Raw genomic sequence first — 16,131 nt, forward strand, 5'->3', positions numbered from 1 at the left:
GGCAGGGGGCAGCGCCCCCGCGTGCCCGCTGCTCTTGGCCGACAAGAGCCCGCTGGGCCTGAAGGGCAAGGAGCCCATAGTGTACCCCTGGATGAAGAAGATCCATGTCAGCGCCGGTACGTGGCGCCGCTGGGGAGGCGCGGGAGGTGGGCCGGGGCTGGGCCTGGGTTCGAGGGTCGGGGTCAGGAGGGAGAAGCTCAGGGGAAGGGGTCCTCGGGAGGGGAGCCCCCATCTGGCCCGGGCTGCGGTGAGATGTGGGTATGTGTGCGCCAGCTAGCCGCCTGATCCCAACGTGAGAACCCTTTTGTACCCAGGGTCCCTTTATCAGGAGATTTACGAGACGCCAAACTGTTAGGGCAGTAATTATAGCCCCCATAAATTTAATTGCCCTGGCAGAGGCTTCGGGCCATGTGTCTTTGAAGCTTTTCTTCAGCCCCAATGCCCAGCACCATTCTTTATGGCTCTCGGGTGTTTCCCGTTGTCAATAGCCTGTGAAACATTTTCTTTGCCGTTTTATGTATCTTGCGTGAACTTGGTGTCAGGTTATTATATAATGATGATGTCCAATTGCTCTTCCCCACCCCACCTTCTCTCTCCTCCTCCTTTCTCTCTCTTCCGCTCCCTCCTCCTTGGCCTTCTCTTTCGGGGTTCTGGGTTTTCAGTCAACCCCAGTTATAACGGAGGGGAGCCTAAGCGCTCTCGAACCGCCTACACCCGGCAGCAGGTTTTGGAGCTGGAGAAGGAGTTCCACTTCAATCGCTACCTGACCCGGCGGCGCCGCATCGAGATCGCCCACACGCTCTGCTTGTCCGAGCGCCAGGTCAAGATCTGGTTTCAGAACCGGAGGATGAAGTGGAAGAAAGACCACAAACTGCCCAACACCAAGATGCGATCCTCCAGTTCGGCCTCGGCCTCTGCCGGCCCACCAGGGAAAGCACAAACTGAGAGCCCGCACCTCCATCCCCACCCCCACCCGAGCACCTCCACACAGGTTCCCTCCTCCATATAATCTTCTAGAGACCTTGACCAGTTTCTATCCCTTACTTGCTTTTCTCTTCTCTTCTCTTGCTCCTTTCCTCATCCACCCCTCCCCATCCGGACCGTAATAGACACCAAAACAAACCCAAATTGGTGAAAAGGATAACCAAAAAGAAGACATTATCCGGGTAAGAGTGTGTACTGGTTGCCACCCAAGAGAGGACAGTTGTCCAGGATGCTGGTTGGTGGAACAACCTGCTGGCCTGAAACAAGGCTGCCAGGTGTGGATACCTGAGAAGGACTGCTTGGTATCAAATACTTTTGAGATGGCTACAGTCAGCTAGCTGGACAGCCCATGCTGACTGGGGACGTATACTTGCATCTTTGTTGAAAGCAGAAGAAAACAGACTCTTTCCCCACCTTCCTTACCTCCTCCTTCCCCATTAAGGCAGCTTATCCAAGCTTGTATTGAACTGAATAAATGAGTAGACACTGTGGACCTCACAAGATTATTTAATTCTTAAGATGTGTAGACCTTGATGGTAGGTGTGACATGTTAGTTTTCCTTACTTGCATTTATTTAAGATACTGTTACAGAGATACTGTTGTCCCCTTCTGGGACACAGTCTTTGGGGAGAGGGGAGTGCATTTAGACTTATGTGGAACTGTACAAATTGTGATGTGGCTATATAGAAAGCCATGTGCTAAGAATAAACTCCATTTAAAAAACATTAAAAACCTAAGATTCATGTGTTTTCTAAGCTTTTCATTAAGAAAACAAAAGTCCTCTGGATTGAGATACTTGACCTTTCATGTAAAAACCTTGTAGATAGCTTGAGCTGTATTCACTTGGATTCTGACGGCTCACATAATTTGTGTGTGAGAGTGTGTGTATGTATGCTCAACTTGAGCTGAACTCTTGTCAAGCTTGGCCTACTGTGGAAAAGTTCCAAAGAGCAGGAAGGCTCTTGAGCTCTGAGAGGGCTCCTCTTCTTCCCAAACTTGGCCAGTCTTTCAGGCTTCAAGTCTCTGTAAGGCATAGAAACGTGTCCTTCCCTGCAATGAAAGTTGAAACCGTGCAGTGCTGTGGGCCCAGGAGTTTCTGCAGCTGTTCTACACACTGAACTCTGAGCACACTTGGAAAGAAGTGGTCTCTTTGGTATTTATTGCACCTTCACACTTAATCTGCCTGTTTCCCTGGAGATAAAAAATAGTTCGTGCAAAGGGTTGAGATTACTTTTTGTTTCTTGGCTGTTCTTAAGGTCCTCTTCACTAACTACAGACTAGGAATTTTTGTTTGTTTGCTTGGTTGTTTCTCTTTTTTGAAGAAGGAGCTTTCAAATAAACTGAATTTTACAAGGACACTCTCCAAAGTTTCTCCTGAGGAAAGAAAAAGCATAATATACCTCCAAAGTTCACCCCATGCAAAGTAGACCTGGGAGAGTTTACTGCTGGAAAATAGCAAAACTCTGAATTAGGGTCACTTTCCTCAAATGCTTTGTGATTTTTCTGCTTGATTCCAGAGATCTAGATCCAAAAGGCTGAAAATCAAAACCCACCTCTCAATCTCTATAACCCTAGTATTTGTTTACTGATTTAGATTTGGTGCTTACTGCAGGGAGTCCCCTACAATAAGACAGCAAAAACCAGTGTGCACTAGCCCCAGAATATTAGAACTGTCACCTGGCCTTGATAACGTGCAGCTTTGAGGTTATGTAGTAATTTTAGCATAGATGGGAGTAGGTGCTCACCTGCCTCTGCAACATCAGAGAATTTTTAAACACATTTTTTTTTCATTAGTGGCAAAACCCTTTAGCCACTGTCAGAGCTGTTACCCCTTTCACCCCTGCTGCCCTGTGTGTGATACAAACAAGGGTGATCAGTTCTATACCCACAAATCAGATTTGAGAGGAAAGTGATAGATACCAGTCTCTGAGGAGCCAAGAAAATTCGGGAGCAAACAAATACACACTTACCTTCCCAAATCAGGAGAAACCTGGCATAAAGTGCATTTTATAAGGTGTGAATGGGTGCCAGGAATTTCTGGAGGCAATGTAACTGCTGCTGAAACTTATTAACCCTCCCCCTACTAGACACACTTGTAAAACAAAATTAAATCACGCTGAAAATAGCAATTTTCCCAGGAATCATTAATCACCTCAAACAATAAATACTTCTTTGTAATTCAACAGCAATTCTGAAAGGCATTCTCTGGGAAAAGTCTGTGGAAGAGAGAGGGATCTTCTTGCAAATAATGTGGTCTCAGGCAAGGACACAGCATCTTGGCTGTCTGCTAAAAAAAAAAAATGCCTAGACTCTCAGTGGAAATTGAGTGTCAAGCTGCAAAATCTCAAATGGCAGACTATCATCATTTAAGGTAAATTCTTACATTTCTCCTTTGTGGGAAAAGAGGGGTATGGGAACATTCATTAGCTTCATGCTGGAGGCAGTTGTATGAGGATGAAGGGGGTGACTTTCTTTCACTTGCACTTATAAGTCTACCCAGAAAGGGAAGATAGAGAATTGAGATCATTTTTTCTGATATTACAGGACAAGATGGCTTTTTTGTCCCAACTGTATTGACTATTAAGGTATTGGTGAGTTTTACAAAACCAAGATTATAGAAAATGATCCAAATGATTGTCATTTCTTTAGTGTTGTTTTGCCTGCTTCAAATTGTCCTTTAAGGGCGTTTGTTATAAGAGATTGGAAAATCCTACTTTGTACTTCAAAATCATGCATTGTCTGCCCTTTGCTGGGGCAACCTTAAGAGTTCACTGAGAGGACAAATTTTCTATCTCATTAATTGTTTTTTGTTTTGTTTTGTTTTGTTTTAAGCAAACCCTACTGGCCCCTCAAACCCTTGACCTTTAAAGACAGTATTTTGTGTAAGCTCTATAATTTTACCAAAATAAGCCTTACATATGCTCTCCTCTTCTCTCTTTCTCCCTCCCTCCAATACACACTCATCTGCTTTAGTCACAGAGCCAAGTTGGGCATAACTCTGGAGATAAAAGTTTTGTCAACATCTGAAATCAACCTAAATCGGATAGGAGACACTTTAATGGTCACAGTTTGAATTAAGTACTTAACACTCTCCCCCTTGAAGAAAAATGGCACTTTGCAGGCTTCCTTCCCTAGTTCTGTTGAAATCTACGATATACCCGGTGTTTTATTACAGCAGGAATTCAACTGTGACAGGCATAGTAGAGTACTTAATACCCAGGATGGAGCTCATGGGAAGATTACCTAGATGGATAGGGGAGGAGGGAAGTCCCTTTGCATAGCATCTCCGACTTCATACCCAGTTGTCCCAGGGGGTCCCATTCCCCTACATCTCAGCCTCCTCCCTGTGGGGTGGGGCAGGGTGGATATCCCTATCTTTCCTCTGTCCCCCTGTTCCCCTAAGCTTCCAAACTCTGCTTCTCTCCTCACTGTTGCCTTCCCTCTAGCAGTTCCCGCATAGAAACAGATCAATGACTCTTTAGAATGAAAGAGAAGAAAAACCCAAAGAATCAATGTAGCAAAAAGGCCTGGGGCTTCCCATCTGAATGAGTGGGTTCTGTGCAGGCAGTAGGCTTTCCTTGGCACTCCCTTGGTTTCTGCATCCCTAGACACAGTCTTGTGTAGAAGAACATAGGCTCACCTCTCTCAACTGCTGCTCTGTTGCCCCTTCTCTATATTATACACTGTCCCAAGAATAATTCTGCTTTGTGTTTCAAAGAAACACATGGGCTGGAAACAATAGGAGGAAGAGACTTGTGTTCTGTTCCCTTGGTGGTATGAGGGAGGCTGCTGTGGCTGTCTTGAAACCCTCTAGTCTTCAATTTACAGAACTGGTACCTCTTCTGAAGACTCCAAATTCATGGGGAAACCCCCTCCCTTTCAAGCCAGCCCCACTTTCTCTGGGATTGATTCCTGGAATTGAAAGAGATTCCCAGATTGAAAGACTGTCCAAAGTGAAGGAGACCTGGAGGCCATTTTGCACAGATGAGAAAACTGAGGCAGCTGAATGATCCTCCCTCCACCATTCCTTATGTTAATGAGTATGGGGTGGAATGCAACCTTTAGTCTCACTCTAGAGAGCAGTAAGGGCACAGACATCTTTCCTCTTAGGAAGGTATTCTGCCAGGAATGGAGGTATGCATCTAAGCTTACACTTGACCTGGGTGGTCACAGGTGTGTACATCCAGAGAAGAAGGATGGGTTCTTGCCTCGTGGGCCATCAAAGCTGTTGGGGAGATTTTGTAACCAAGCCACCCTAGTCATGAAGCTCAGACAGGTGGACTGGCCACTGGGCTCAGGAGGAGACAGATGTCAGGGCGCCTAGGAGAGCAGAGGACTCCCCACTATCCACAACGGTCATAATCCCAGGATGACTAATTCTGTCAGGCTTGCCCTGCTATTTCGATGGTGGTGGCTTGCCTCGGACCAGGGCAAGGATGAATGTGCCCCGGAGGCCTGCAGAGCCAAAGGACCCTGGTTGCAGCTGATAAAGGTGTAGCGTCTGTTCGAGGGAGATATTGAAATTGTAATCTTTGAGGTCACGTGACTCATTAAATAATTAATGCAGATCGTCAGGAATGGATCGGAGTCGTCAGGGCCTCACTAGGAATGAATCTCTCAGAAGTGAGACTCCAACTTACCATTTGATTTTTAAAAACACACACCCTCAGATTTATCTCCAAAAGCTTTTAACTCCTTCAGGAAGGCAGGAGACAGCCCTTCGGCAGGGAGGACGGAGCTGGCGGGCCCTCGCCAGGTCTTGGGGCTTTTTCCGCAGTGTTTCTGCGAGTCCGGGGAGCGCGCCGCGTCCGGGGAATCGTGAGTTCGGGCTTGGGTTTTCTGCGGTCACATCCTGGCTTTGGTGATGAAGTGGGACGGATGCGCAGACAGTTGGTAATGTTCTGATTCACGCTGGGGAAGGCTGCAGAGATACCACAGGACGGGCGCGCGGCTTTGTTCAATTTTCCCGGCGTTCATAAATCACCCGCGCCGGGCGAGCGAGGGAGCAAGCGAGCGCCAAAAACTCGGAGAGCGAGGCCACGGCGGCGGTGGCGGCCATTGCAGAGTGAGAGACCTGTGCAGCATCTCTCTGTGACTCATTAGTCTGAACGATTTATGGGGGACAGCAGCCATGAATATTAGACTTGGGGATAAGGAAACAGCAAAAATAATAATAGCCATAATAATTACATACTCCTAAGTGTCACGCAGGGGAGTGCTGGATGGAGGCATAGCGGATCTTTATCGGGTGAAATTGAGAGGCAAAGTGCGGGATGGCTGAGTCCACCTTGCTCACGGTCATGCCAGGATCCCCAAGACCAGTGGGCACTGCCTTTGGGGACACAGAAAGCAAGTTTGAACAAGAGAAAGGGGGCGCAGCGTGGATCTTAAGTCCTTTTCCTTTGCTTTGTGGGGGCTGCGGGTCGAATGGTGGCAGAGCGCAGCTGCTGATGTGCGGCCACTTGTTCAACGTGCTCGGGGGGGGGCTCCGAAGCCAGGGGTCAGGAGACTCCTCGGCTATTTGATAGCCCCTCTTAGTACTATCTACAGAATTGCATGAAGGCAGACACACAGCGGAGGGCTGGTTTGGGGCAGGCTGGGGTAAGAGGTTACCTGGGTCTGAGTGAAGGGGTAGTGGGGGCAGGGATAGGTCTGTAGACGCAAAGGGCCCGCAGAGTCCCAGCGGAGCGCAGAACTTCTCCAAGCCAGGGTCCGGCGAGTGGACGATTCTTTGCCCCTTTCCCAGCGTCTCCCACTCCCAGAAAGCTGACTGCTGGCTCGGTGACCATTTGTTGGTTAGAGGGCAAGAGAGGGTTGCAAACATTGTGAGGGACGAGATTTGAGCAGAATCAAGGCATCAAATCGGCCTGTGGCCGCTGCGCAAGGCCAGGCAGGAGCAGGGCCCCTGAGCAGGTATTGTACCAGCCGGCGTCCCTCCCAGTTTCCAGCAGTCTTAGCTGGCCTGCTCTGAGGGACTAGGTGCTGCGGTAGCCCCGCCAGCCCACTAGGACCTAGAAGGAACGCACCTAGAGTTGAATAAACCAGAAGACAAAACCTCCCAAGACTGCCTCTGGCCAGTGGACTGAGTTCGGATCTGATTTCGCGCCAACAGAAATGAACACTGTTAGTGAGGTTTCAGGAGAGTCCGTGATTGAATGCTCCCAGACAAGGCTTCCTTTTGTTAGGAAAGGAAAATCAAGCGAGCATTCACATTCTCCAAGTTGGGGTGCCTGAGGAGAGAGCTCTCTGAGAGCAGTCCACACCACCGGCAAAGCCACTTCCACCCTCTCAGCTTCCTCTACTTCATTTTCTTTCCTTCCCCATTCCACCCCCCGCACCCCCCTCCCCCCAAAAAAAGAAAGAAAAAGGAGAAAGTATGGGTGTGGAAATGGAGTATGTATTTATTTTACAAAAATAAATCACCATCTTCGGGCCATTTGTAGACTGGAACATTTCGAGCAATGAGTGCGCCGCATGGACGAGTGCCCTGGCGACTCCTTGGTGTTCGCGTCACCTCCAGGGCCACCTTGGCGCCCACAGGAGCCGCGCTTCCCACTCCCGGCCTCCAACTCCCTTCCCTCACAGCCGCCATTCACCTTCTGCTGTTTATTTGTCTGCAGAGCGCCTGGACACCGGAAAAGGCGATTCCCTGAGCGCCTGGAGTTGGAGACAATTTGTGGTTCAGATTTAAACATCTTTCTAGGTAAGCGCTGCTCCAAAACTCTTTGCCCCGTGGGACTTTGCACCAGGGCGGTTGGGAGGAGTTGGCCCTCCACGGTTCCTGGCAACCGCGGCCTGTTGAAAGAGTTTCTGGTCAATATTTAACTTCAGAGCAGTTTGGAATTGGATTCCTTTAAGCTTCTTGCCCTGCGAATGCGGGGCGTCAGGCAGACAAAGAGCCTACCCCAAAGCCAGCGATGGTCAGGAGAAGCGGTTGCGGAAGGCAAAGATGGGTTGTGGAGAGTCAGAGGGGGTGTGCTTATTTCTTCCTGCAAGCCCCAAACCACCACACTGAACTTCAGGGCAAAAGCAAGTAAAGGCCACGGGCACGGGCGCGGCGGCCGCTGCGTGGGCTGCTTTCCTTGTCGACCGAGGCGACTGAGGAGGCTGTGAGTTAAGAAATTGTCGACAGTCCCAGTCCCGCTGTTAAGGAAAACTTGTATCACTGCCTTGCAGTTCCTTAGATCCTTTTGCCTTTCCTTCGGCATGAGAAAGATTGCTGTATTTCTAACCTTTAGGACTTCGCAGACAGCGAAGGGTCTTCTCCCCTCTTTCATCGGGGCTCATCATGGGTTCTTCCTACGGGAAGAGCATGGTTTTCTGTCTTGGCATTTTCTTTTCCTATTCGAAACAAGGGAAAACTCTTTTAAGTTATTTTCAAGTTCTGACTTAATTTGTCGTCTTAGTTTGGGATGCAGGGAGGCAATTACTGTGGTTTATTACCTTGTAAAAGATCCATAAATTACTTGCCTGTTTGGGGGAGGGGCTGCTGGAATAGCTTTCAAAAGCGTGGTATGAAGGAATGGGTTTGCTTTGTTCTTTCAGTAATTACTTCTTTTTAAAAAGTTTTGAGATTTTGTATTCTATTCCCTGGCCTCAGTCTTCCCTTAAATTTGCTCCCAAATAGATATCAGGTTGTTAATTAATTGCAACATGATATTCAGTGGCGCTTTAAGGCTGATATGGTGTTCTGGATACAATTATTTTTTCCAATAGAAGGTAAACAGAGCAATAGTCAACCTGGGTTACTTTCTCAGCTACTGTATGTCTGTTTATATCAAATATAGATGGAACGTTTCAGGAATTTGTAACTCTGTGTATATGATTTCCATCTCAGCAAACAACAGAACAATTGCATGTATAAATAGTTGCAGGAGTTTGGGGCCTTATGTAAACACAATATACACATCCACACGTGTCCAGAGAACTTGGCCCATTTGTACTACCCTTGCACCCATAGGAAAAATCTCATGTTAAATAAGAATCTATCATGCACACACACACACACACACACACACACACACACACACACACACACACACAGTGGGCTAAGAGAGCCTTACCTGATGCTGAGTAGAAAATCCACTAGATTTAAGTAATGGGACAAAAATGTTAAGTGTACTTTTGACAGAGAAATCAGATTACAGTGTTTGAGTACAGATATATCTAATCTGCCAACAGCCTTGCAAATATTGACTAACGGTCTGTATCCTTGGTTGCCTGCTTTTTCCAAGCCAACTTTCCCCCTATTTTGGCTCTGGTGACCAGGACCACAGCATGAGTCCCAGCTCAGGCCAAGTTGGAGGCCGGTGAAGTGAGTGAAGAGGGGCTGGCAGCTGGGTTTTTAAAAGGCCTGTAGCTTTGCTCCAGGAAAGTGGATTGCAGAGTGGCAAAGGAGAACTCTCAGCTGCTGGTTCCCCAGATAGGCTGCCCAGGCCAAGATCTGTCATAGAGAAGCTGCTTTTTTTTTTTTTTTTTTTTTTTTTTTTTTTAACCTCAAAAGCTAAATGTCTTTTGACTTCGCAGATTTTTTCCCTTCTCATCCCACCAAATCACCCCATCCCACCCTAAGTCGTTAATGTTAATTGTTAAACAGCAGTTGGAGCATTAACTGGGATGTTAGCAGCCCTGTGGAGGCCCCAGGCTGGAGCTGAGATGCCTCTGAGCTTTGCTGGCGTTAAGGCATTTCTCTGAAGCAGTACCAATGACTTCTCTCATTGATTTATGGCTTTGCTTTTTTTTTTTTTTTTTTTTTGACAGAGTCTCGCTCTGTCCCAGGCTGGAGTGCAGTGGTGTGATCTCAGCTCACTGCCACCTCCGTCTTCTGGTTTCAAGTGATTTTCCTGCCTCATCCTCCCGGCTAGCTGGGATTACAGGCATGTACCACCATGCCTGGCTAATTTTCGTATTTTTAGTACAGACGGGGGTTGCACCATGTTCAGGCTGGTCTCAAACTCCTGACCTCGTGATCCACCTACCTCGGTCTCCCAAAGTGCTGGGATTACAGGCATGAGCTACCGTACCCAGCCAATTTATGGCTTTAAGAGTTTTCATTTGCTTGACTGTTCTGAGAGTTTTTAAGGGGGCCCCTTCTCATCTTTGAGTTGATGCCTCCTCAGAAACTTGGGGGTGGGGAGGAATTTGCCAGTAATACCTCCAGGTCCCTTTCTAGGGTATCTGGAGAGCTCAATGTGAATGATTGGTGAGGGGTATGAGGGAGGCAGCAGTAAGAAAGAGAGGAGTGAGTTTTTGGGGGACAGGAGAATGCTTTTTGGAAACCAGCTCTTAGTCCTGTCCTCTATCCCCCAAACCTGAGAGAGGCAGGTTTTCACTTGGAGTTCTTACTTTCCAGCTTGTAACTTAGATAAGAGCTGGAAAAGTTCACATGGAGGTTCTCTTCCAGCTATACCACAGATTGAACCTTACTGAAATACTGTCACCAGCTTAGGCCAGGACTTGCTTCCAAGGGATTAGGTCTCTTCTTTTATTGCCCTTCTGATTTGGACAACCCATGACCAGGTTCTCTTATTAAGGACCTTGCATTTTCATCAGACCCCTTCTGTTCCTCTGCAGGGGAGGAGTGAAGGGGAGGAATCACATCATGCACAGCCTCCTGCAGCTGCTGTAAGTGAGTCCTCACACTTAGGCACAGCCAGCTGAAGACCCATTCTCCAGGAACAAAAGAATATGGCCTGAGGATCTCACTAGCCTCAGAGCATTCTCAGAAATTCAGAAACTAAGACCAGAAAAGAGAAGATTTTTAGACGGCTCATGAAAGGGTACAGTGTTGAAATTAGTGAGCAATGTCACCAGGCAGAAGGCAGGAGTAGGGGTGGAATCAGGGGTGGGAGCAGCTTATTTGTTTCAGTTAGGTTCTTCCTGAGCACAGTTGGTTCTCTACTGGTTTTCTGCTCAAGATTATTTTGAGAGTTCTGAAGGGGGCTCTTTCTTATCTTTGAGTTTATGTCTCTATAGGAACTTGTGTGGGGATGGGGGTAGAATTTGCTGGTGGACACAGAATTGTCTTGGAAAAGTGGGTGGACAGACCTGCCTGTGGAGAGGTCCCAGATTGCCTTGCCTTGTTAACTTAAGGCACTCCAGTGAAGGTTGATTCTTTCTTTTCCTTTTATTTTCTTTTTTTTGGGGGGTGGAGGGAGGGTCTCTTGCAGAGCAATTAGATCATTTCCTCTGATATTTTTCATATTTAGAAACCTATAATTCCATGTATCACTCAGCTGTGTACTGAAGAAATGCTTAAGTGCAAGTTTGGTCAGGGCACTAGGTTTCTCTAGATTTTGCAAAACCCAGACCCACCACTCTATAGCCAAGCACATCTTTCCTAGTGGGCTCCCACTGAACAAAACCAACTGGACTTAGAGGAGATGCTTTAACCTTTTGTCAGGTAATTATGGTCCTTTTTGGTTTCTCTAGTGGCTGTGGTGTATGGTGTGTGTGTTAGCAAATTCCATACAATGGCAGGCTGTGAGGAAGTCCGCTGTCTAGGTCAGTTATTTCTGGGCCTGCCCCTTGCCTTTTGATATACTGGCCTGCCGGCCAGAGGAGACTGGGGTGCATGGGTGTGCAGGATCCAGCTTGTCCGTGGGTGGGAGGCTGTAAGGAAAGTTAAAAGGATTTTAAAAATGTGAATAGCATTGCTGTACCCTTGTATTTGGAATGTGTGTAAAGAAATGTAAGTGGAGATAAGCTTGTATGTCTTGCATGGCATTCATGGGGAGATGGCTCCCAGCATCCTATTGCTTAGACAGAACTCTTAAACTCAAAACTGCTGGTCAAGGTTCCCCACCTACCCTCCCCCAAAGCTAAATATTCTGTTTGGCAACCTAGTTCCTTCAGTGGTTCCATATTTCAAATAAAAGGATTTAAGTTGACGTATGACCACGTGAGCACATAATGCAGCGCATTATTGTGGCATTTGGAGCGGAGACCCAGGCAGGCTTCGCCTGTGATTACGTTTTCTAGATTCTCTACAGAGCCAGAGCTTTCCCCCAACCCCCACGAACCCACCTCCTCCTTCTTCTTTCCCTTCTCCGGAGAGCGGAGAGCGCTCTCTGAGCCGATTGCAGTTTTCAGCACTCATGGAGCGGTTCTGGGCGAGTTAGCCGATGGAAGTCGAGGCCATACCAGGAGGATGGAATTTATTTTAAGGTATTTCCGCTGATTGTTCATATCTAGAGTGAGTTATGGCTGTGAGAGACAAAGGTCAGGCGAGGAGACCCTGGCTCATGGACAGGACCCTCAGCCTCTCTCTTCCTTTGTTTCTCTTTTAGAACCGAAACCATATGAAAGATTCCCAGTAGCGCCTCAGACTCTGAGTTTAATTCCCTGGAAAGTGTTGGGGGTGTAAAGGAGGGGGCACTAGGGGGGCACCTAGGTGGGCCCAATGGCCCCCAGTGCAAGGGTGGCTTTGTCCATTGTAGCAGGGCACGGCTGGAGTCTCAGGAGCTGATCCCCAGGCAGAAAGAGGGTACCGAAGCCAGGTGCAGGCTGAGGTGGACCGGCTTGCAGGACTAGACTGCCTGGGAGGCATGGGGGATGGGTGGGTGAGAAGAGGAATCTCTCCCCGATGGTGGTGTTTTCAGGCAGGGGATGGAGGGTTAGGGCTGACCTGAGCAGCCTGAGCAGCTGGAAGAGGGAAATCGATGAGGGAAATGTGCAGATGCGCTGCCATTTTATTGATGATGCTTCCAGGCACTTTGTTTAGTGCCAGATTGCAGAGCATGCTTCCCCACAAGCCGGACCCAAGGATCTGAACTGGAGGGCCCGCCATTGTTTCCCTGAGCACCCTCTGCCCCAGAGGGCTGAAGAAAGACAGCTCAGACCTAGGAGAGCCTTGGGGTGGGGTGAGCATGCTGGATGCCCAGGGGCTCCTTATTCTAACATTCAGGAGACAGAGGAAGGAGGGAGCCAGGATTAGGTTTGGACTTCATCAGTGTGCCTGATCTGGGCATTCCTTGTATACCCCCAGCTGGCTTGGAGAGTTCCAGAACTGGCCAGTGGGGCCTGGGTTGGAGGGAAGTCCAGAGACAAGAATCCTCAGGAAGCAGAGGCAGACATCTCTCCACTTCATAGCCCCCAAAACAGAGCTGTAGCCAGGGTGGAGGCAGATGAAAGTTAAAGTGCATGTTTCCAGATTATTGGGAATACCCCAGCTAATTGAGCTTTGGGGACCCCACACTCCTGGGAAGGGTGGAAACCCCCTGGAAAGTGCAGGAAACTCTACTTTATTCTGCTCCTTGGAGTAGGGAAAGGGATGCTTATAAGGAGTCAGAGGTTGGATTTGCCCCTTTGACTTCTTAAAATACAGATTATTTCTTTCTGTACTTGAAAAAAAAAAAATCAAATCAGGCATCCCCTACTTGAGTGGGATTTACTACCCCAGAACGAAAGGGCCCTTCTGCTCTCCCCAATGCCGGCCTCAGCAGTAACCATGTTTAACTGAGGCCCTTTCAAGTGCTCTAAAACACCCCTTGGAAATAAAATGTAAGCTTTAATTGCTGTTCAATTACTTGTCAGCATTTCATATGATTTATGACCTAGTTCTGGCGCATTTTTGACCCAGTTAAAGACTCATAAATAATATAGTTTTGCTAGAAAGAATGAGAGAATAGAGGTCTGTTAGAGGCATCTTTTTATTGTTGCTTCAGTGCCAGCAAGCTGAATAAATATCTAAGGATGGACTCTGGTTCTATATAAAAGCATGCACAGTGAGAAGCCAAGAGCCACATTTATAGAGCTCAGATTGGTTTTTCCTCCCATGAAAGTGCTAAAGTCAGTCCATTATGTATAAACTATGAGATATAAAAAAAGGCTGGTTCCCTTCTACCTCAAAATGCCAGCTTCACCCTCACAAGCAAGTACATTTCCTCAATAATATTCCTCCCTATTCTGTGATTTTGATGCCTCTTCTTACCCACGATATTCCTCACCTTCCTCCCTGGCTGCACAGCCTTGGAACCGCCAGAGGCCCTCTTAGACGCCTTCAGGAGGACACCCCCTTGAACAGTAGAAAGGCACCACGGGCACCTTTGCTGCTCCAAGTATTCTTCTAGCGCTGAGAAAAATCTTTTCTTCTAGTTCCCCTAGATGAGAGATCGGGAGCCATAGGGATTTGGGGGAATTGGTGGAACCAAGGGGTCTTCTCAGTAAAGAAAAGCTCCGCGGTTTTGGCGGAGCCGGGTGAACTGCTGTGGGATTTGTCTAGAAAGGGCTCAGAGACGGCGGCCGGTAATTTCTGGAGGTGGAAATCAACAACCGGCATTTTCGCTTAAAAAACAAAACAAAACACCAGTAACAAACCGACAAATAAAAACATTCTGCCAGTATAAATTATTATTTTAAAATCCTCTCGCCTACGTTTGCTCCAAAGCCAGTCCTTTGGATTTCAGCAGAGCGGCTTGAGGCTGGGGCACTGACCATCTGCGTGCCAGGACGCCGGACCTTCGTCTTGAGGTCGGAGCCCCACTTCTGCCCGCTGAGGCCCGCGGCTCGCGAGCCACGTATCGGGGCGGATAGAGGCCCTGGCCGGAACGAAGCTCCAGCCTCAGATCTCCCTGGGCTCCCGCGGCTCCTCAGGTCCGGTCCCCGCGTTTTGCCCGGCAGGGTCTTGGCGCCAGTGGAAAGGTATGCATTCCGGGCGCCCCAGCCCTAGCTCGGGCGCCCTCGGTCCCTATGGCCCGGAGAATCCCTTCTCCCGGCAGGTTCTCACGGAGAGCTGGCCTTCCCGGCAGCTGGCTTAGCTGAGAAGGCGGTGAGAGTCGCGTCAGCAGTTTGGAGGAGAAAGTGCGGGTTGATTATTGACCCACGCCTTCTTTCTTCAAATGCCACATCCGACCGGGCGGGTTTGAAGAGAAAATGCCGCCGAACGGATTTTTGCGGCTGGCTCTCACCTCCTACGCGGCCGGCTCCCCCTTTCAAGTTGCTCTGCAATATGCCATAAGGAGCAAGTGTTTGCTGTTTTGTGCTCTGTTTACAGCTTTGGGGCGCCGAGTCATAAATCTTGCCCAGCCATAAATGACAAAAACCATTGGTATGCATGAGGCCACCCTGGCCCGGAGTGCTTTTTGATTTCTCCCTTTTCCCCTGGCTTTGTTTTTGCTCTAAGGTGACACTTTGGCTCCTTGACAGTTTAAACATACTACTTATATTTTTAACACCTTCCTTTGAGAAGGACCCGCCGTTGACGCCTTGGGATTGCAGGAAATCTCCATTTCTCTCTTTTTGCCACACTCATAACCCTTGCAGAGTTTGCTTCTGAAGCTGGGGAGCAAAGGAGGCTTTAGGAGGAAAATCATCCTCTTTCAAGTTGTGGCAATATTACCAGGCAAATTCGAACCTTTCTTTTGCCCAGCTCAGCGTTACTCCATCCCACTAATGAGGAAAATATGTATATGTGTGTGTATGAAAAACCACATATTCCTCTGCCCTGCGCGTGTGTGTGTGTTTATATATATATATGATATCCGTTTCTGTTGGGGTCAGAGCTTTCTCTGTCTTCCCTGTGGGTGAGCTGCGTGTCTGCACTGTGAAATGGGCACACGAGCCCTGGAGATCCGCATTTCTAAACACCCTTGTGTGTACCTGAGCCTGGAGCATCCCATTTCACTGCTGGAACAAGTGCATGTCTCTCCCAGGACACTTCCCTCCTGGCTGCTAAGATGTCAGCAATTTCTGCCTAAAAATATAACCAAAGAGAGCCCAGTTGGCTCTTTGGGGTCCCTAGAGAAAAGCCTTATCCCAGCTCTCCACACCCCCACCTAAAGATCTGTTTGGGGGTTGCAGGTGAAATAAACTGGGAAAAGTCTGGGAAACTCACTTTTCTTGGTTCTTTTTCCCCTCACCCCACAATTGGAAGTGTCCAGGGCAGAGGAATACGTGGTTCTATTCTATTCTCAAACGAATTCCTAAGAAATAGAGCCCAGCAAGATAGCCCCTTTGTGAGAACCGTTTGTCCTCATTAGCATAATTTTCCTGGACTTTAGTGACGCCTGGGAGCAGGAGAGGGAGGGCGTTGGGGGGTGGGGGCAGGCTGCCCTCCTCCCTCCACAGCCGAGCTCCCCTTCTCCCTCCGGTCCCTCCCCTCGCCTCAGCCCCATCCCCCACACCGGCCCGCGCTTCCCCAGCCGCCTT

General features: G+C 48.4%; 2 protein-coding genes and 1 long non-coding RNA gene across 4 annotated transcripts in view; 2 read left to right on the forward strand and 1 right to left on the reverse strand.

Annotated features, from left to right (window-relative positions):
• Nucleotides 1–1,727, forward strand: HOXA4 (homeobox A4). Its single transcript, XM_011972268.1, has 2 exons — nucleotides 1–116; nucleotides 663–1,727. The coding sequence occupies exons 1-2, from the start codon at nucleotides 92–94 to the stop codon at nucleotides 1,007–1,009; spliced, it is 372 nt and encodes a 123-aa protein (XP_011827658.1). The 5' UTR covers nucleotides 1–91; the 3' UTR covers nucleotides 1,010–1,727.
• Nucleotides 1–16,131, forward strand: part of HOXA3 (homeobox A3) — a 34,037-nt gene that overhangs the window by 9,950 nt on the left and 7,956 nt on the right. Inside the window, exons 2-4 of one of the 2 annotated variants that reach the window (XM_011972265.1) lie at nucleotides 3,171–3,355; nucleotides 5,686–5,802; nucleotides 7,605–7,687. The gene's annotated coding sequence lies outside the window, so the exon portion shown is untranslated. Of the gene's footprint in view, nucleotides 1–3,170; nucleotides 3,356–5,685; nucleotides 5,803–7,604; nucleotides 7,688–10,683; nucleotides 10,764–16,131 lie in introns of those variants that run through there. The other variant, XM_011972267.1, reaches the window with a different exon arrangement.
• LOC105533729 lies at nucleotides 7,362–9,304 on the reverse strand. Its single transcript, XR_001005160.1, has 2 exons — nucleotides 9,048–9,304; nucleotides 7,362–8,325 (listed from the first exon to the last, which is right to left on the reverse strand). It is a non-coding gene; the product is annotated as an uncharacterized LOC105533729 (long non-coding RNA).

This window comes from Mandrillus leucophaeus, unplaced genomic scaffold, assembly GCF_000951045.1.
Source record: "Mandrillus leucophaeus isolate KB7577 unplaced genomic scaffold, Mleu.le_1.0 Scaffold128, whole genome shotgun sequence".
NCBI lineage: Eukaryota > Metazoa > Chordata > Mammalia > Primates > Cercopithecidae > Mandrillus > Mandrillus leucophaeus.

Bases quoted from the DNA above. Each gene is read 5' to 3' on its own strand.
- HOXA4 (XM_011972268.1), top strand. From the start codon at position 92: ATGAAGAAGATCCATGTCAGCGCCG. The intron at 117-662 runs GTACGTGGCGCC...CTGGGTTTTCAG, and splicing joins GAAGATCCATGTCAGCGCCG to TCAACCCCAGTTATAACGGA.